This window comes from Giraffa tippelskirchi, chromosome 10, assembly GCF_054371585.1.
Source record: "Giraffa tippelskirchi isolate mGirTip1 chromosome 10, T2T-mGirTip1v1.2.pri, whole genome shotgun sequence".
Taxonomy (NCBI): domain Eukaryota; kingdom Metazoa; phylum Chordata; class Mammalia; order Artiodactyla; family Giraffidae; genus Giraffa; species Giraffa tippelskirchi.
The window spans coordinates 39,949,716-39,971,332 of record NC_137284.1 but is presented as its reverse complement, the minus strand read 5'-3'; the positions used below and the strand labels follow the sequence as shown (position 1 = coordinate 39,971,332).

The 21,617-nt window shown below is 39.7% G+C and overlaps 1 protein-coding gene and 1 long non-coding RNA gene across 2 annotated transcripts in view; one reads left to right on the top strand and one right to left on the bottom strand.

Moving 5' to 3' along the window:
- The window catches only part of CTSC (cathepsin C), a 43,146-nt gene extending 23,503 nt beyond the window's left edge, over nucleotides 1-19,643 (top strand). The window contains exons 4-7 of the mRNA XM_081533340.1: nucleotides 3,781-3,936; nucleotides 8,159-8,274; nucleotides 14,317-14,448; nucleotides 16,462-19,643. Of these exons, the coding sequence (XP_081389466.1) occupies nucleotides 3,781-3,936; nucleotides 8,159-8,274; nucleotides 14,317-14,448; nucleotides 16,462-16,964 (907 nt within the window). The 3' untranslated portion in view covers nucleotides 16,965-19,643. The remainder of the gene's footprint in view (nucleotides 1-3,780; nucleotides 3,937-8,158; nucleotides 8,275-14,316; nucleotides 14,449-16,461) is intronic.
- On the bottom strand, nucleotides 871-8,592 carry LOC145523306 (uncharacterized). Its single transcript, XR_014066479.1, has 2 exons — nucleotides 8,433-8,592; nucleotides 871-1,596 (listed from the first exon to the last, which is right to left on the bottom strand). It is a non-coding gene; the product is annotated as an uncharacterized LOC145523306 (long non-coding RNA).
- Nucleotides 19,644-21,617: the final 1,974 nt, after the last annotated feature.

Here is a 21,617-nt window from a genome sequence, read left to right as displayed (position 1 = left end):
AGTGAGGGAGACATAAGGGACAGGGGTTTGATCCCTTGGAGCAGGAATGGCAACCCATTCCAGTATTCTTTCCTGGAAAATCCCGTGGACAGAGGAGCCTGGTGGGCTACAGTCCTTGGGATTGCAAAGAGTTGGACAAGACTCAAGTGACTTAGCACAGTACAGCACAATAAGATGTTCCAGAATCCTTGCAGATACATACGTTTATTTTGCATCAAATATAGGTGATACCAGTTGAACATAAATCTTAAACAAGGCAATAAATAACTGAGTTTAAAGTTCTTAGCATTTATATAATGTATTAGTTTGCTGAGGCTAACATAACAGATTACACAGACTGGGTTAAGCAACAGAGATTTATTTTCTCATAGTTCTTGAGGCTGTAAGTCCAAGGTCACGGTGTCAGCAGGTTTGATTTCTTCTAATGGCTCTGTCCCTGGCTTGCAGATGGCTGCTAACCATTGTCCCTACACAGTCAGCCTGTCTGTGTTCTAATCTCCATTTCTTATAAATATACCAGTCATGTGAGCTTCCCAGGTGGCTCAGTGCTAAAGAATAATCTGCTAATGCAGGAGATACAAGAGACTTGGCTTTGATCCTGGGTCGGGAAAATCCCTTGGAGAAGGAAATGGCAACCTGCTCCAGTATTCTTGCCTGGGAAATCCCAGGGACAGAGGATCCTGGCAGCCTTTAGTCCATGGGGTCACAAAGAGTCGGACATGACTGAGCAAACACACACATACATACTAGTCATATTGGAATAGAGCCCACACATGTGACCTCATTTAACCCTGATGTCCCCTTTAAAGGCCATGTCTCTCAATATAGTCACATTCTGATATACTGAAGGTTAGGACATGAACACATGAATTTAGCTTATAACAGACAGTTTTTATTTTTCTTAAGTCAGGTTCAGTGTAAGTCACTGTGAACCACAAAGAGATTTCAGACTTTATTAGTTTGGAAAGAAAAGATAAATATTATTGGTAGCAGATTTTCTGTTTTATTTGATGTGAAATCCCCTGAAAGTGTGTATGAGTAGATCACCCAAAGCCAGGCCACACAGGCAGTGAAGGGCTCTGCAGCAGAAAAGGGGGACGTGAGTTCAAAGAGGACAGATTGCTCTTGTCTGGGGAGGCAACCCCCAAGATTTAGACCAATTCATCCTCTCCATTTTGAACATAGCTTTTAAGTTGCTTTGCTTGGCTTGACCCTTGAGTGACACATTTCCTGTGAAGCTGCTCACTTTTCACCCTACCATTTAGGATATACTGTGTACTATGTTCTTTTTGAATATTTCAAGCATTGCCTCATCTAGTGAAGAAGCTACAACCAGAGTGCTCAGAATCTATGTTGCCTCACTTGTAAAATAAACATTTAGGACTAAGTTACCATCAAGGTCTCTTTCAGCTCTTAATGATCAGATCTCAAGATAGATATTTACAATTTAAAACGTGTTCCTTTTGGTGTTGGAGAAGACTCTTGAGAGTCCCTTGGACTGCAAGGAGATCCAACCAGTCCATCCTAAAGGAAATCAGTCGTGAATATTCATTGGAAGGACTGATGCTGAAGCTGAAACTCCAATACTTTGGCCACCTGATGGGAAGAAATGACTTGTTAGAAAAGACCCTGATGGTGGAAAGGATTGACGGCGGGAGGAGAAGGGAACGACAGAGGATGAGATGGTTGGATGGCATCACCGACTCAATGGACATGAGTTTGAGTAAGCTCCAGGAGTTGGTGATGGACAGGGAGGCCTGGTGTGCTGCAGTCCATGGTGTTGCAAAGAGTCAGACACGACTGGGCAACTGAACTGAACTGAACCTGTGCCTTAAGTAAAAACAACTGTAACTGGTTTTTGTTGTTTGTTAGTCAGAAATAGAATACAGAGAGTTTTATGTTTAATAAATGTACCTCTCTGGTTTCACACTTTGCAAAAAGTGGGAAAGTACTTTTGATAAAAACATTAAAACATTATCAATGTGGTTGCACATTTTTGTTATTGTTTCCAGTGCTTCCAGGTTGTTTGGCTATATCTAAATACTCTAGGTGAACATCTGAATTAAAAGAGAAAGAAAAGTTCACGGTATGCCTAAAAAGTTACTCAGGTTAGGTATATCTTGCTTTGTATAACTGAATGTTAATAGAAGTCTTAGATAGTGAGTCATACTTAAGTCACAGAATCTTTTTTTAGTAGAAATAACATGGTGAATTCTGTAATTCCTTGCACCTGTTACATAGTTGTAATACATGTTTGAGTAAAATGAATAATCAACGCCATCAGTCTTTTGCCTTTGTAAACATGCTCTTTATGTATTACATTTGCTTACATCTCTGTCCAAGCATTTGACATCAGTTAAACCAGTGCCTCTCAGTCTTTAATGTTGCTGTGAATCATCTGGGAATCCTGTTAAAATGTAGATTCGAATTCAGGTGGCCTGGATTGACATTTAGAGTCTGCATTTCTAGCAAGCTTCCAGGTGCTTCTGCTGATACTGGCTCAAGAACTAAATCTGAGTGCTGCTGCTGCTGCTGCTACTGCTGCTAAGTCACGTCAGTCAGGTCTGACTCTGTGCAACCCCATAGACGGCAGCCCACCAGGCTCCTCCATCCCTGGGATTCTCCAGGCAAGAACACTGGAGTGGGTTGCCATTTCCTTCTCCAATGCATGAAAGGGAAAAGTGAAAGTGAAGTCACTCGGTCATGTCCGACTCTTCATGACCCCATGGACTGCAGCCTACCAGGCTCCTCCGTCCATGGGATTTTCCAGGCAAGAGTACTGGAGTGGGTCACCAGTGTCTTCTCCATCAAATCTGAGTGACAAGGATATAAACCTTGTCCATATAGAACAACTTGTTTTTCATCATGTGGTTATAATACTTGCCTTGCTATATATACATTGAATACAGTTTTGCTGTACTTCACCCCACCCCCTTTTTTATTATTGCAAAGTTTAAAAGGTGATATTTGTGTGCTCAGTTGTGTCCAACTCTTTGTAGCCCCATGAACTGTATCCCACCAGGTCTTCTGTCCATGGAATTTTCCAGGCAAGAATGCTAGAGTGGGTTGCCATTTCCTTCTCCAGGGGATTTTCCCGACCCAACCCAGGGACCAAACCTGAGTTTCTTTTGCCTCCTGCATTAGCAGGCAGATTCTTTTCCACTGTGCCACATATACACATTGAATACAGTTTTGCTGTCTCCCCCACCTTTTTTTATTATTGCCAAGTTTAAAAGGTACATTGTAGAAATTGTATTAATAGAGGTGATGATTCTATGTTACCACTCAGAGATAACCTTGGTTGTATTTACTTTATAGTATCAGTATAAATGTACACTTTCACAAAAATTGATTCATACTGTGTCAACTTCTTTGATAGTCTGCTTTTTTGTCTAATATAGTGTGAACATTCTTCCATATCACTAAATAATCTTCCAGACATTTTTACTGAATACACTGTATAGCAAATGAAGTACCGTTATTTATTTAATCCATTCTTTGTTTTAGAATTTATGTTTATAACCTATTACTAGTATAAAAGTGTTTCACTGAACATCCTTATACAGTTATCTTAGTTCACTTAAATTTTATTTTCATAGGACACATTCCAGTTCTAGGCTGTGGATATAAATGTAGAGTTATAGAGACTGATATACCCAGTTGCCTTCCTAAAAGATTATACCACTTTGCATTCAGGCCCAGAGTATGAGTGCCTATTTTAATGGGATCTATTTAAATCAGTAAAGAATGTATCTGAAGCCATCTTACTTTTGTTGGCAGGTATTCTAATAGGCTCTACAGGTATAACCACGACTTTGTGAAAGCTATCAATGCCATTCAAAAGTCTTGGACTGCAGCCCCATACATGGAATATGAGACTCTTACCCTAAAAGAGATGATTAGGAGAGGTGGTGGCCACAGCCGGAGAATTCCAAGGTAATAAAGCTCATCTCTTTATCACTAATAAATATATGTGTTGATTGATATCTTCCCTTCTAACCAGCCTTCCTTGGGTTGCTCGCCCCAACTTAGATGTTTATATTAGCTTTTCTCTGACGCGCCCCTCTCGTGTTCATCCATATTCTGATGTCCTCCAGGTCCTGGTCATGGGCTTTGCTTTCACAGCATCTGCTGCTTCCTTTGCTCTCTTTCCATTTCTCCACTTTGGCTCGAAGGCTTTGTCGTTTCTTGCCTGTATGATGGATCAGCTTCCTGTCTTCTGTCCTTTTGATCTCTTTCCCTCCCTGTCCCCATTCTCAGCCATCCTATGAAATACTGCCAGTTACATCTTCCTGTATTCAGCTGTGACTGGGTTGCTACCTGTTGTCTAAGGAATAAATTTAGCCTGGTAATCAAAACCATCTGAATCTGACCATAACTCTATTTACCACCTTGACCTGCTTTCAAACAATATGACAAAAAATTACTGAAAACTTTCATCTACATCCATTCATGAAACTCCCTTTGCCTCAAATACTCCTGAACTTGCCTATAAAAACTATCAAATTTGTCACCTGTGACCTCAGTTTTGAGGTCCAGCAAAAAAATGTTCCATATTTATCAATATACTTCTGCCTTCAGCCCGAAGTGGCCATTTTTCATCTTACTTTACATACCCCATGATATGTATCTGATGGGAAATTATATCATTCTTTGAATTCATATAGTCAAGAGTTTGGTAGATTTCTTTTATTCCCTGAAAACTGTAGCTGAGTTTAGCATATGTAGTCCCTTGAAGTGAAAGTGAAAGTCACTCAGTCTTGTGCGACTCTTTGTGACCCCATGGACTATACAGTCCATGGAATTCTCTAGGCCAAATACTAGAGTGGGTAGCCTTTCCCTTCCCCAGGAGATCATCCCAACACAGGGATCGAACCCAGGTCTCCCACACTGCAGGCGGATTCTTTACCAGCTGAGCCACAAGGGAAGCCCAAGAATACTGGAGTGGGTAGCCTATCCCTTCTCCAGTGGATCTTACCAACCCAGGAATCAAACCGGGGTCTCCTGCATTGCAGGCGGATTCTTTACCAACTGAGCTATCAGGGAAGCCCATGTAGTCCCTTAATATGTGGTCCCTTAACATTTATTAAATGACCGACGATATTCTTATAATGCCATACCTTGCTGCAGGAGAAACTGATGTAACTGAAGGGTAGGAAAACCAATTGGAAAAACTAATGGGAGTCAATAAATTGTGTAGATAGGTTATTTTCTTTGAGTATATTGAAGCATTCTCTAATATTCAGAGAATATAATGATTATTTCCTTAATAGCTATAGAGACCTTTGTTCAAGTTTTACTGTTGAAACAGAGCACTGATAGATTAATGGTTAACTAAAATACATTGCTGGATGAATGCTGGACTGGATGAATCACAAGCTGGAATCAAGATCACCGGGAGAAGTATCAACAACTTCAGATGTGCAGATGATACCACTCTAATGGCAGAAAGTGAAGAGGAACTAGAGAGCCTCTTGATGAAGGTGAAAGAGGAGAGTGAAAAAGCTGGCTTAAAACTCAACGTTTAGAAAACTAAGATCATGTCATACGGTCCTACCATTTCATGACAAATAGAAGGGGAAAAAGTGGAAGCAGTGACTGTTTTCTTGGGCTCCACAATCACTGAGGATGGTGACTGCAGCCGTGAAATTAAAAGATGCTTGCTCCTTGGAAGGAAAGTTACGATAAATCTAGACAGTGTATTGAAAAATAGAGATATCACTTTGCCAACAAAGGTCTGTATAGACAAAGCTATGGTTTTTCCAATAGTCATGTAGAGATGTGAGAGTTGGATGATAAAGAAGGCTGAATGCCGAAGAACTGGTGCTTTTGAATTGTGGTGCTAGGGAAGACTCTCGAGAGTCTCTTGGACTGCAAGGAGATCAACCCTAAAAATTCATTGGAAAGACTGTTGCTGAACCTCCGGTAGTTTGGCCACCTGATGCTAACAGCCAATTCATTGGAAAAGTCCCTGATGCTGGGAAAGATTGAAGGCAGGAGGAGGAGGGGACAAGAGAGGATGAGATGGTTGAATGGCATCACCGACTCAGTGGACATGAATTTGAGCAAATTCCAGGAGATAGTGAGGACACAGGAGCCTGGCGTGCTGCAGTCCATAGGGTCACAAAGAGTAGGACACAACTTGGCAAATGAACATCAACAATAAAATTCATTGCTAAGTTTTTATTCTGCAGACTAATAATCATAATCTGGCATTTTTCTACTCTGAGACTGTATGGAGTTTTTTCCTGTCCGACTGATGGCATTCTTTCATAATTCTACCCTGTCTCAAAAAAAAAAAAGGAAATCTTGTATAATGTTTCTCATAGCATATTCTAAGGAGTAACTAGCCTACGAGATGTTCTGGTTAGTCAAAATTCAGAAAGGCAGTATATTGTATCTCTTCTCAGATTCACTAAAGTGAAAGAGCCATCCTGTGTCTGTGTGAGACAGAAGTTGAGAGCTGTTCAGTAGCAATCCAGAGGAGCCCCAAGAGGAGGTGCGATCAGTGTTGGAGCCTTAGGGTGGAGACCAGGGCTCCTATACACAACTGCATTGCCACGTGTCAGGTGCCATGTTTCTGAAGAACTCCTGTACTTTAATTTTTCTCCTTCCACCCAACCACCTTGGTTTTAGAGAAGAGGTAGATTTATGAAGCCCTGTTTTTAAGGCTAATAAGTCTCCATAGCAGGTTTAAGATAAAGAGATAGAAGTGGGAAATGTTGAAGCCAGACATGTGGTCTAGCTGCCTGGTTTTCAGGAGCATTTTTGTATGTATGTTAGATCTGCTGAAAGAATCCAATGACATAATAGAAACTCTCAGAGATTCTCAACCTGAATCTCTGAAACTAAAGCTGCTGAAATTGTAGAAAAACGTACCATTTATGGACATCTCTCTGAGTGAGTCCAGAGCTTTCTCTGAATTCTTAAAAGAATCTGGACCCAAGTGATGAAGAGCCAACAATGTCTAGTGTGCCTATGATGTTTGTAATTCTCATTTCTGTGTCACCCGGCTTCCTCTCTCACTCACTTCATTTTCATACTATTGAGCTTCATTTGTCACGTTGCTTCTGTTCTGTATGTGCATTGATGGATAAACACAGTGCAGTATAGGATGTTAGTAAGAAGGAAGTTAACACTTCAATTGAGTGTTTTGTTCACATTTAAGATAGTTACTTAAGTGTATCAGCAGCATATTTAGTCTTAAAGACATGGATGTTGATGGTGGTGTTAATCACCATAATAGCTTAATAGCTTATTAAAGACGTTCAAGACTAGGTAATGTTTTAAGCAGGTTAATCATTATTACATTGAATTATCATAACAATGCTTAGAGGCAGGTATGACTATGCACATCTTAATAGGAGGTGATCATAGTTTTATGATGTTAAGTTCTTTGACCAGCAGCTAGAAGTGGTGAAGCCATTGTAGGTGTCTTTGTGTCTTAATTTTATCTGTTTATTGACCTGGTTTGCTTTCTTCTACTTACATCCTGTATTTCTCTGCCTTTCACTTTTGTGACTACTATCACTACCCTCTGTAGAGTCAAACATCAGTAATTCCTCTGTTTCCTCTAAATCCTTTATAGGCCATCTTCAATTTCCTATATCGACTCTTTTGGGTCAAAATCTATGAAAAGTAAGAGAATGCTGTTATTTAGGCATACTAAAACTAGCAATGGCAATATGTAAAACCAATATTGTTTCACAGGGGAAAATTACTAGATCCTGAAAATCAGATGGGTAATTTTGAGACTTCCCCAGTAGTCTAGTGGCTGCGACACTGTAATCCCAATGCAGGAGGCCTGGGTTCAATCCCTGGTCAAGGAACTAGACCCTACATGTTGCAACTAAAGATCCCGCATGCCATAACTAAGACCAGTCATAGCCAAATAAATAAATAGAAAAATAAATAATTGTAACAGTTAAAAAAATTAAAAGAATGGGCAATCTATATAACTTAGTTGTATAATTGACACATTGTATAATAGACACATTTTTGTATAATAGACACATTGAAACACTGATGGACAAGTGTTCTTTGGATCTGAATCTACCTCCTAGCCAGCCAGGTGGTTGAAGTTATGGGATTAAAGGTTAGGAAATCATCCTCAAAGGAAAGACTATGTATTGATGTCAAGTGTCTGTTTCCATCCTAGGCCCAAACCTGCATCAATAACTGCTGAAATACAGAAAAAGATTTTGCATTTGCCAGAATCCTGGGATTGGAGAAATGTTCATGGTATCAATTTTGTTACTCCTGTTCGAAACCAAGGTAAAAAAATGTCGATTTTTTTTTTTATTAATTCATTCTGAAATATTTATTGAACATTTACTATGTACCAGGCTCTCACATTCTGCGGATACAGAGATGAAACTGGTATGGTCTACTTTAGTAAAGAAATAGAAAATCTATAGCTAATGAATACTCACTTCTTCTTTTTGGATCCTTGACAGACACCGGTAACACATAATCTCTCCAGCCGAGCTCAGCATTCCTTCAGTGTCCTTCTCAGTCTGTGTTCCAGATAGCTAGTGAAATTTATCAGAGTGGTAGATAAGCCAAACTCATCTGCGCTCCAAGTTATGGAGACTGGTATCGAAACAAAGAATTGCAGCTAAAATTAGTCTTTCTTGTCTTCCTTCTGCAGGTGGTTTGTTGGAATCTTTCATTTTTTTTAACTGAAATATAGTTGACTTAGAATGTCATATTAGTTTCAGGTGTATAGCAAAGTGATTCGGTTTAAGATACTGAATATGTGATATGAATAAGTGATATCATATGTTATTTGTCTTTCTCTCTGGTTCACTTGGGCTTCCCCTGTAGCTCAGCTGGTAAAGAATCCACCTGCAATATAGGAGACCCTGGTATGATTCCTGGGTTGGGAAGATCCCTTGGAGAAGGGATAGGCTACCTGCTCAGTATTCTTGGGCTTCCCTGGTGGCTCAGTCTGTAAAGAAAGCCTGCAGTGTGGGAGACCTGGGCTTGATCCCTGGTTTGGGAAGATCCCCTGGAGTAGGGCATGGCAACCCACTTCAGTATTCATGCCTGGAGAATCCCAATGAAAGAGGAGCCTGGAGGGCTGATTTACTTAGTATGATAATCTCTAGGTTCATACATGTTGCTACAAATTGCATTATTTCATTCTTTCCTTATGGCTGAATAATATTCCATTGTGTGTGTGTGTGTGTGTATATATATATATATACACATACACACCATATCTTCTTTATTCTGGAATCCTTCTTTAAGTGTCCACCCACTCTCTCCCCACCCCTCCCCATCATTAGTCTAATTATAGGAGCCCAGAAAATGAATCCTTAATATTTTTTTGCTGATGAAGTAGATTTTTTTAATTGTGTAAGGATCTTTCAATTAACTTTACATCAGGATATGACATATAATAGTAAGCATTAACTCAGCTTCCTGGTGGAACATTTACCAGCATTATGACTATAATTGCATTTTGTCAATTGTTTCTTAAATTAGATACAGTATGAGTAGATTTAATACCATTGCCTCTAATAGCACTTGAGAGCAAATTATCTTATCCTAAATTTTAGCAACAATGATTGGAGAATCATTTATATAATGCTCAGGTTTATTACTTCTAAGCTCATTTTGAAGACAATTGTAGTAAGCAGGACTGTTTTGTTACTGTAAAGTGGGTGTAGTCTTTGCTGTCTGGAAACATTCTGATTGGTGTCTCCTGAAAGGATTATAAATTAATAACACCCAAAGATAAATTTTCCTTCCCCTTTCCTAAAAACTCAGTAATCAGCCTCTCCCAGTTCTCAGTATTCACCATGACCCCTTCAACTCATCCCCACTTTATTCTTGGAGACGGTTCTGAAATGTATGGGGCTTTGGGCAAGTCTTACAGCAACAGGGTTCCTGTCCTTTATCTGACACTGGAGGTCTCATCTCTTTGTCTTTCCTTTGTGCCAGTTATTCTTTGGCTCCAGAGAAAGTGTGGGTCCTGAAATCCATCCCTACCTTTCCTGGGGACAGCTTCTTTGAAAAGGAGGGATTGGAAATGAGAGAAATTGAAAGGTAATTGAGAAATGAATGGAAAGTCAGTTAAAAAGATTTGATGTTAAGAGAGGATTAAAATTTATTCTATCATCAAATAGGTTTCCTGTCCTCACTGGAGAGGATTAAGTAAATACTACATATTGACTGTTGAGGGCTTAGCACATGGTTGTTTCCACTGTGTTGTATTTATAGAGTATCTAACATGTCAGGAATTTTTGTTTAAAGGCTGAGGATATGAAGACTAATATGATGCAGTCCTTTGTCCTAGAGACTACAGCTTAGCAAGACTTACAAACAAAATGTTAAGATACAGTATAACTGCTTTAAGTAGGGCATTTAAAAAATTCATTAAGAGAAGTTTGGAAGAAAAATTTAGTTCAGCTCACTTCCCAAAAAGGTTTGATTAACTAGTGATGAGATAATAATTCAAAGGAAGTCAGACTTTCTAACCCCAGATTCTTTGACAGTGTCTCTCTTGCAGCTCAGTAAAAGCTATTGTTATCTGTAATATTCCATATTCTTTGAGTGTTATAAATATGGTTTGTATAGACATGAGCAATTTAAAAACAGAGGGCTTTGAGTGATTCATTGCTTTCAAATTGATCCCTCATCTGTGGTATCTTGTCAGGTATCTGAGAAAATAATGTACTAAGTGGTTCCTCTTTTGACTTCTTTGTGGTGTTCTGTACCTTAGGTTATGAAAAAAATTATTTTCTCTTCCTACTAACTGGGCTACTTGGAAGTTTCCACTAACTTAAATACACCAGTGTCCTATAGAATTCAAAATCACCCACAGTTCAGGGAATTCACAACTTTTCTCTATTCAGAGAACAAATTAAGAGTAATGAAAAAAACAAAAAAAGTCCTGGGTGGGGGGATAAACTTTTACCCTAAAGTTGTTAGGGTAAGTTTAAGCACCGGCCTTATAGCTAAGGTTTACTTGGCGTGTGAGAGGGAAGAGGGCTAAGAAATTGGAAGAGACGGACTTTCCTTGCTCATCTCCCAGTTGTACTGTCTTTATTATTGTGTCTTCAAGAGAGAAGGGGAGTGTCTTTCAGGTCACGTTAATTAGGAAATGCAGAGTGGTTTCCTAACTTTAAAAATCTAGTTCATTTTAGTCTTGTTCTAACGATTGTTTATACTAAAGCTGGAAGGCAGGGGCCTTAAACTATTCCACCCTATTCCTTTCACACCCAAGATGAAAAGAAATGTCAGAAAGGTCAAGTGAATTGCCCAGTCACATAGCTGACTGATTGGGAAGGGCAAAAAAGAATCCTGACTCCTTACTACCAGTTCAGTGTGTTCACCACTGTTAGAAGGTGAAGGCTGAATGCAGTTAAGCCATGTGGCAATCACATTATCTATTTGAGTTGTGGAAGTTTGATTACTGCAAAACTCTGCCTGGGCCAACTGCCTTCCTCACTCTTTTCTTTTTGTTGTTGTTGTTGTTTAGTTGCTAAGTCGTGTCTGACTCTTTTGCGACCCCATGTACTGTTGTCTGCCAGGCTTCTCTGTCCATGGGATTTCCCAGGCAAGAATACTGGAGTGGGTTGCCATTTCCTCCTCCAGAGGATCGTACCAACCCAAGAATTGAACTCTTATCCCCTGCATTGCCGAGCTGATTCTTAATCACTGATCCACCAGGAAAGCCCTCCTATTCTTTGTTGCCCTGTAATCTTCTTAAGAGAAAAGGGTCCTTTTGGAAGCTAGACTTTGGCCTTGACTTTTGAAGAGCTGTTAATTACTTTGGCAGCTGACCTTCTGGAAACATCAGAGGCTTGAGGAAGATTATTTCCTTCCCTCCTTCTAATTTCTCTAGTAATAGCACATTCTGAGTCCTGGAATGGACATGTGGCCTGTCCCTCCCACGATGCTGGATGGGCTGATAATGAAGGTTTAATACTTAAAACCAAGAGAGTAATTTCTGTGGCTGCCATGGACCAAGACTGCTAAATGGCCAAATTGGGATTGTTTCTAGACTCTCTTGTGATATTACTGATGTCTCATGAAAGGAACATTGGCTTTGCCATTTATTGTCACTCATCTAGTTCTTTGATATTCTGTCATGTGAAAGAGGAGTCCTAAGGGTAGTATTATTTAGATGGCTTCCAAAACAAAATGGACGAGTTAATTTTGGTCTGCCTAGTAATTGGAAGATGGGGAAAGGAAATTTGAGAACTCTTTAAAGTAGATATGGATCTGTAAATGGAAGAAAACAGCATTCCTGTGTTAGGAGGCAGTTAGGTGCTGGCATCTGCTCTTTTTTAGTTTTGGGACTTTGGCCAGGTCATTGGCTCTGAGTCTCAGTGTAGGCATCGTCAAGTGAGTGGATTGTACACTAGATGGATTCCAAGGCCCCCTTCCAAACATTTCTCTTCTAATTGTCACAATTTAGGTGATCCCTCAGTAGCAAAAGCAGTATGGATAAATATGAGATGTTTATGGGGAGAATTTTGGGAACCGTCAGAAATGGTAGCAGTTAAAGGGTGACAGGGCACTAATAGACTAAAAGTAAATACTGACTGTTTCCATTGAAATAACTTTCTTTCCTGGCTATAAATATGTGTCTGCTTGTTCATAATTTGACTTCTTTCTACAGAGACGCCCTGAGTTCCTTCATTGCATCAAGGTGAAAAAGACATTTCCTGTATACACTCAAGGAAATTCATAGTTTAGTTTGAGGAAAACAGTATTAAGTAATTCAAGTAGAGTTTAGAATGTTCCCTGGTGGCTCAGATGGTAAAGAATCCGCCTGCAATGCGGGAGACCTGGGTTCAATCCCTGGGTTGGGAAGCTCCCCTGGACAAGGGAATGGTTACCCCCTCCAGTATTTTTGCTTGGAGAATTCCATGGACAGAGGAGCCTGGCAGGGTTCCAGTCCATGGGGCCAGAAAGAGTCAGACACGACTGAGCGACTAACACTTTGACTTTCTTTCATAGCACGCCAGAGACTGAACTTAGAATATCCTGGTGTTCCTTTGTTCTCAGGGAAGGACATGAATGAACATTTACTTGGAGAAGAGAAAAACGATGCCCCTCATATTTTTAATGTATAATGTTATGAATATTTTTCTGAGGAAGGCAGTCCCTAAATTACTAAATTCAGATTTATTAAAGAGAACAAAGGCAGCATTCTCTTTATGTAGTAGTTTTTTTGGGTTTTTTAAGTTATTATTAAATTGAATAATATATCAACTTCATTTAATTTCCAATGTCTTGGGTGCAGGATATCTTGGATGCAGGGTACCTGGGTTCAATCCCTGGGTCGACTGAGTGACTAGCTTTCACTTTTGGGGGGTTTGGTACAAGTATATTTCCATGTAGAATTTACATCAGTGGCAGAGGTAAAAGAGGCTATGTTATAATAGAGATATTAAAATTATGTTCATTTCTTTCTGGAATTGTAATAAGTGGAAATTAGTTTTATTACATACATGCCATATTTTATTCTGTGTATATATTTCTTCTACTCACATATTGAAGAAGCAGATAAAAAATATCTTTATATAAATTACCTCATAATACAGTATTTTTTCTTCTCTTGAAGTAGCAACTATATTCCTAGCATATGCTTTGTAAGTAAATTTATTTTGTCTTTGCCAGAGCATTCAGGTATTAAACTAAGCTGTTTTCTTTTTCCTTCTCCCCTACTTCCATCCAACTACTTTTCAATTTATTTTCAATTTCACTACCTCCATCTGCTTTAATAATCTTTACTTCCTTATTGAATACCTTAAATACTATACTGGCCATTATATAATAATTACTCTTTTTGTTATACTTTCCCTGATTGAATCCAACTCTCTATAATAATACACCTATACTTGAGCCATTCTTAGAGTTAATATCACCCACCGAGTTGCTTTAGAAAATACCTCTCTGGAGATATTTAGAAGCTCAGTTTGTATATATTCCTCCCTAATTTTCTTTTAACTTGATGACTCAGAATGTTGCAGATGTATCAATACATCATTTCTTCATTATTAAGAATACTGTCAAGTGCTTTGCAGAAGTTAGGTTTTTTCCCTCCCAAAGCATTCTCAAGGAAAGTCCCATGTAGTAATGTTTGCCTTTTGGTGAAAAAGCTGAAATCTTAATATTTGCCTGTAAGGTCAGTGGCATTTGTTGATTGAATCTCTTTTATTGTTCTAATCCCTATGAGCAAAAGCAGCAACACTCAATGTAGCTATATTAATGTATATCATCCACTCAGGTTTTCTTTGGCTTTTCTTGAGGACATCAAAGTCTCTTAGGTTATATATCTTCCTTTTCCATCACCAGGGTCTTGTGGAAGCTGCTACTCATTTGCTTCTATGGGGATGATGGAATCAAGAATCCGCATACTAACCAACAATACTCAGACCCCAATCTTGAGTCCTCAGGAGGTTGTGTCTTGCAGTCAGTATGCTCAAGGTAAGTGTTGTGTTTCAGGCACTGTTGAGCTGTGTGTGGTTTGCCATTGTTGGCAAAACCATAAGGATGGGGGAGTAGAGAGAGCATCGTGTCTGCTCTCAGAAAGCCTGGGTGCAAGTTCTGGGGCCCTGTCACTTACTACTTAGTGGTTTCTCATGGAATTCACTGTAGCATCCAGCAAAATGTCAGCAATTGCTATAATGTGAGTAAGGACAGGCTCTTTGGAGCCTCTTACATACATTACCCAACAGTGCTCAGAACCCTGAAGGAGCAGCTGTTAAGCTACATAGAGACAAGGAACAGACCTGAAGCTGTTCTATAGGATTTTGAAGACCTCCCAGCTTCTAACTGTGAGTTTCACTTCCAAATAAGGTCTCACTCTGAAACCTAATTCTTATTGAAAGCTTATGAACACTGGTTTCTCTCTAGAAGGATTTAAAAGTTTTGTACATAAGCTTTCGGAACAGGGCATATATAAGGTATGTAGAAAGCCAGTGGATTCAGGGAGAAATTGTCTCATTTTGAAGTTTGCTGCTGTCATCCCCAGATTTGGCTGCTTGAAAGTTTCTCAGTTCACCAGTGCAACTGCTGGTGTATAGTTATTTGTCAGTGAGCCTTTTATTCTTCCTGAGATACTTATTAAACACCCGCATTGTGACTTCTGGGCCCTGAAGACTCTGAAGTATCAAGAGAGTAACCTCATGAAGCTTACAGTGAAGTGAGGAAAATAGAAATTCAATAAGTACAAAAACAATGAAGAAAAAGTACAGGGTTATGGATGTAGGGTTATGGATGTGTATATGGGCATAGTTTGTTGTATTGCTCTTCTCAGACACAGTGTGTTTTTACAGATTGAAGGTTTGTGGTGACCCTGTGTTGAGGCAGGCTGTCAGCGCCATTTTCCCAGCGGCATTTGCTCAGTTCTTGTTTCTTTGTCACATTTTGGTAATTCTCAAAATACTTCCAACCCTCCCCTCAGCAAAACCATTATGACTCACTGAATGCTCTGGTGATGGTTAGTGGGTTTTGTTTTTTTGCAGTAGAGCTTTTTAAAATTATGCTGTGTGTATTGCTTCTTTTGGAAAACATGAACACTTAATAGACTACAGTAAGCTGTAAACATAACATTTATATACCCTGGGAAAACAAAACATTTGTGTGACTTTCTTTATTGTGATATTTGCATTATTGTGGTGGTCTGGAACTGAACCTGCAGTGTCTCTGAGATATAATAGGGCCAGGACTGGAGGGAAGGCTATGGGGATCTGATTCAGACTTTTCTGCAGGAGAGATGGTCAGAGAAGACTTCCTTGAGGGAATGTCTGCCTATTTAATAGTGACAATAATTGCAAGCTTTTATTGCTTTTACGTGACTTAATCCTACAAGGAAGGTACTATTGCTATCTATATTTTACAGATAAGTAAACAGAGGTACAGAGAAATTAAATTCTTAACACAGTTTTGGATTTGAATCTACATAGGCTTCAGAGCCTCCCACTTAACCCTACCTTCCACATCAGGGCCCAAATAAATGTCTGTCAGATAGATGGGGATGAGAGGATAGTTAGCTAGATGGCTGATGGAAGGGCGAACGAAGTGGTATTTAAGCCAAGAGCAACTTCCAGGGGTGACATAAGAATAATTAGTGGGCTTCCTTGGTAGCTCAGTGATAAAGAGTCCACCTACCAATGCAGGGGACACGGGTTCTATCCCTGGTCCAGGAAGATCCCACATGCCACAGGACAGCCGAGACCATGATCTACAACTAGGGAAGTCCACAACCAGAGAGGCTGCTGTGATAAGAGGCCCGCACTCCACAGCTGGAGCGTAGACCCTGCTCACCACAACCGCAGAAGGCCTGCACGCAGCAACGAAGACCCATCACAGGCAAATATCAAATAAATCTTGGAAAAATACTTAATGGAGTAGAAAAGAAAACACGTGAAATGGGACAGTTTCTCCTGTCGCCCTTTCTCACAGACGGTGGTAACTTTGTGTGTTCTTCACCCGCAGGCTGTGAAGGGGGCTTCCCTTACCTCATCGCAGGGAAGTATGCCCAGGACTTCGGGCTGGTGGAGGAGGACTGCTTCCCCTACACAGGCACGGACTCGCCATGCAGACTGAAAGAGGGCTGCTTCCGGTACTATTCTTCCGAGTACCACTACGTGGGCGGTTTCTACGGGGGCTGCAATGAAGCCCTGATGAAGCTCGAGCTGGTCCATCAGGGGCCCATGGCCGTTGCTTTTGAAGTCTACGACGACTTCCTCCACTACCGCAAGGGCGTCTACCACCACACGGGTCTGCGAGACCCTTTCAACCCCTTCGAGCTGACCAATCACGCCGTGCTGCTGGTGGGCTATGGCACTGACGCGGCCTCTGGGCTGGATTACTGGATTGTGAAAAACAGCTGGGGCTCTAACTGGGGTGAGGACGGCTACTTCCGCATCCGCAGAGGAACAGATGAGTGTGCGATTGAGAGCATAGTGCTGGCGGCCACCCCGATTCCTAAATTGTAGGGCGTACCTCCCAGGGTTTCATGCTGACCACCGTCAGCCAGGAAGGGAAGGTGCCTTATTCACAGACTGGAGACGTTTACAGTATTACCCCTGCAGTTTCAAAAGATTATAGATAGCTTCCTGTCAAGATTTGTGCCTTCACAATTAAAAGTGCCCTTGATTTTAATTTTAATATACTTTCCCACTGAACAGCAGTCTGCTTTTTCCTAAGTACTCTGTTCAGTGAGGTTTTTATGGAGGATGGTGAATGATGTAATGGCTTTTGCTAATCATTTTGTGATTCAAATAGAAGCTGTATTTTAAAAAAATCGACATGAATGCACAAGCTTATTTTTAAATTGTATAAATCATGAGAAAATATGACAATGGTTATTAAATTTAAAAAAAATTTATAAATATTCAAGTGATATGTATTATAGAATTTATGTATGCGCTTAAGAGAACTTTTACTCTTGACTCCTTCTGTTATATTGATTTGTTTCATGTATATAAATACTTGAAAAAGAAAACTTATTTCAGGGCATTTCAAGTAAAAACAACAAAATTATGAATATTTACAATAGAGGGTGTATGCAATTAAAATCTAGTGAACTGTTCCCCAATGGCTCAGTGGTAAAAAATCTACATGCAATGCAGGAGACTTAGGAGATGCAGTTTCTATGCCTGGATCAAGAAGATCCCCTGGAGGAGGAAATGGCAACTCATTCCAGTATCACTGCCTGGAAAATCCCATAGACAGAGAAGCCTGGCGGGCTATAGTCCATGGGGTTGCAAAGAGTTGGACACGAGTTAGTGAATGAGCATGCACACATGAACCCTGAAAAATTACCTCCTGGGTATTTTTGAGGAGCCAGGGATTATAGAGAAAAGAAATTCAAGTTTTGATGAGTCTGGATATTGGTTAAAATGTTTTACGGTGTATCTTGCCCTTGAAAGTATTGGTTAGGCTTCATTGGCTGAGCATTAATAGCCTAGTAAGTGGAATATTAGCAGTTTAGATTTGGTCATATCTTTGGGATCTCCAAGGGATATTTCAAAGAGATGTGAAACCTCCACACTGAGTAAACAGATAGTATCCACTAGAAATGATAGATTAGGCAAAACTAGGCAAATTAGTCAAAGCTCTAACCCATAAAAAAGAACCACAAGCCTTTTAGAACTTACAGGAACCCTAGAGGTAATGGAGATCATGCAGTCTCACTTCCTTTTAATTAAAAAAAGAAACTAAGGCTCATTCAGTGGGCAAGTGGCTCATCCAAGGTCAAATGATGAGTCTTGATTAGAACATAAATTTTCGAAGTCTGGCTCTCCTTCAGTGCTTTAGACACTGTATCTCTGCACTTCCACCAGAGGATCCAAAATCACCAAGGATACCAGGTGCATACTTGGAAATTTCACACTGACATGTTAAGTCTCAAAGCTATGTCTTAAACCTCATGTCCTTTTTGCATTGCAATTCACTACAATGACATTTTTACTCTTCTTAAACTGAAGCATATTCCAGGAGTTTGCCTTGTGTATAAAGGGTGGCTCCTGGCACATGGCCACATACCTTTGACCTTTTTACCGCATGATGACAAAGTGGCAGACACTCTGAATGGCAGGTGTAACCAGAGTCCTTATTATCTGGAAGACCTCCAAGGAGGTATATTTTCTTTGTTACTGATTGAATGCAATTATAATCCTACATTATGCCTAGCCTTGTTGCTACATGAATGTGTAAATAGACACAATGAAGCAGGAATTCATTTTTCACTAAAATTTATAAAGACACTATCAGCTTAATACCTAAGATTTTCTTTAACTTGTAAACATGAGCCTATCCTTTGGTTTTTATTTCGACATCAGTCAGCTGACACATGGGAGAGCATGTCCAAGTTTTGCATAATCTCACGAGAGCCCTGGCTGAGCTCTGAAGGAAAATTATTGCCCATATAATTCATTAAATACTTGAGGAAATATTAAAGGACTAAATACAGCCATAGTCTGGTCTCACAAGCATGAGTAGTTGAGGACAAACAATGGTTTGAAGAGTTCCCAAGTTTTCAGAGATTATAAGCAGGATCTCCCAGACAGCTCCAATTACACTGCCCTCCAACTTGCATTTTTCTGCTGTGGGATGTCTGCTTTTCCTGTGACTCAACAAGAGAAAGATCACCATTTCATGTGCAGTGGTGGAATTAATTCAAGATGTTGACTGAATGAAACATCATGGTTCCTCAAGCCATGTCATCAAACTATTAAACTGTACAAAAAATAGCTAGTTGCATTTTCTAAAACTTCTTTATACTGGTGCTAACAGAACATATCATCAAAGTCTGGTGAGAAAGTAAGCTCTAAGAAAAAAAAATGAGTTTGAGAATTCTGGTAAGCCTCCCCAAAAACATTCCCAGAAAAAGCTCCAGTGGTAGTGTGCATTGATGATACCACTGGCCACAAAGAAAAAAATAGGTTTAGCTGGGCAATCTAGCACAGACTTGATACTGACCCTGGTGCTTTAGGCCTAGGAAAGATTTCTGGCTCTGCCACATGAGCCATGAAACCTTGGGCAGCTTACTCAACCCGCCTGTGCATCCATTTCCTCATCTGTAAAATGGGGATAATGGTATAAATATCTATCCCTGTGTGAATGCTTCTTAAACCCTTGCTGTTAAAATAAAGGAACCAAATGAGTTTGCACTTTTGAATGACATTATTTACTTTATTTAAGGTCAGGCCTTACCCCATCCCAAGTGGGTAAACTAAGATAAATTCAGATAATGAAGTTTCTCTGACCTTTCAGACTTATTGAACTCTGATTTCTAACCTGATCTCAGGAACTGAGTAGATTTGGATAGTAAAGGATATATGTATCTACTTCTCAGAGCTCCAGGGGTTAAATGCCTTCATGTATGGAAAGTATGTACAATAGTACTTGGAATGCAGTAAGGAGTATGTAATTATTAGTTACTGTTTAAGTCATCTTTTTCCCAGTTCAGATTGTCAAATAATCTTTTGCTTTGGGGAAGCAATTGAGGTGTATTTCTGTTAAACAAGCTCAACTCTACTGAGAGGGCAGAGGAGGGGTTTCGAAGATGTTTTTTTAAAGGGAGTAAAGAACAAACAGAGGAACATAGCACAAAGAAACCTACAGTAAAAAATCTTCAAAAACTTTGTGAATTAGGGGGATGATTTTGATTTTCTGGTACCGAGGTTTTACATTCCCCACCACATTGCTGCCTTGGTGAAAAGAAGTGTGACAAGTGATCAGGTTTAGATGGCTACAGCAGAGATAAAAATCAGGCCCCGGTTGAGAGCAAGTAACTTTGGAGCAAGAAAGTCTAAAGGTTAAGCTAAGGTTGTAACAATTTGATTTTTCCAATCAGGATTTTCCTATTAGAATAAGCAACAGATTCACGTAATAATAGAGCTGGTAGGCCATCTATGCCACCTCTGTCATTAACATTAAAATGGATTTAGTGAGCTGGACATGCCTAGCTAATAAAGATAAATTTAGACCCCAGTATGTCACAAACTTTCTACTGTACCTGCTGCCTCCCAATTAAGAAAAATGGGGAGATATAAATGTTATGAGACAAGCTGACCTTGTTCTGTAAAATCATTTCTAAGGTTCTTTCCAGTTCTCAGAAATCCTATTCTGAATCCTTGATGGCAAGTGCTCTAAGCTCTAATCCATGTGTGGTGGCTTGGGAGGTTTAATCTTAACAGTTTTCCTTTAAATACAGTGATGTTAATATTTATATTTATTAACTGCAATAAAGATTTATTTTTGGACTACAGTTAAGTAGAAACTTCCTGACCAAGACAGGCGAGTTTAAGACATAAATTGTTCAGCTCGATGGCAAGTGAATGGACTTGAATTTGGTCATGGGTTAGCTAGCGATTGGGCCTTAGTTTCATCAGCTATAAACTACTGACCTCATTGAACTGTAGTTCTGATTAAAAGTGGATTTGCCTGAAATCGCCTACACTGTGAAATAATTGAATCCTCAGCCTGCGTTATGGCTGCTCTGCACAATGTCCTCTTGATGACAGCAAACCAAAGTTGCAGGAGGTAAAACAGCCCTCGGACAGAACATGCAACGCATGCCTTTGTTGGTGTTTTCTTTTTCCTTTCAGAAGGTCGTTTATCAAGGTCCCTTTTTCCTACATGAAGAGAAAGCAGAAGAAATTAAACTCCTTTTCCAGTTTTGAGGATGTGAAGCTGATATGTTTTGATTTTGAACTTTATATCCTAAAAGGCAATTTGCTTTTTGAAATTCAGATTCTATAGGTAGTTAAACAAGGAAAGACTGTGTGATGAACTCCGAACTCCCCAAGTTGAGGGGGAAAAAAGCAGATGTGTTTCTTCCTCTAATGCAAAAGGTCTAAAGAGATTGAAATCCTAGCAATCAGTTGGAAAGAAATAAGTTGGAGAAATAACCTTCCCCTGAGGAAATGAAGGAAATGCCAGGAAGCTAAGGTTGTGCATTAAAGTAATCATTGAGATGATTTGTTTTTTTTTTTTTCCTGTAAGCTATTTCTTGCAGCTTCAAAAGTATTGAATAGTTTCAAGTGAAGTATAAGATAAATGATAGAAAATGAATGCTTTTAGTACCAGATTTTTCTACCCCCCTTACTCTCGTTCGAGGGGTTTCTGGACAGTTAAGAGAA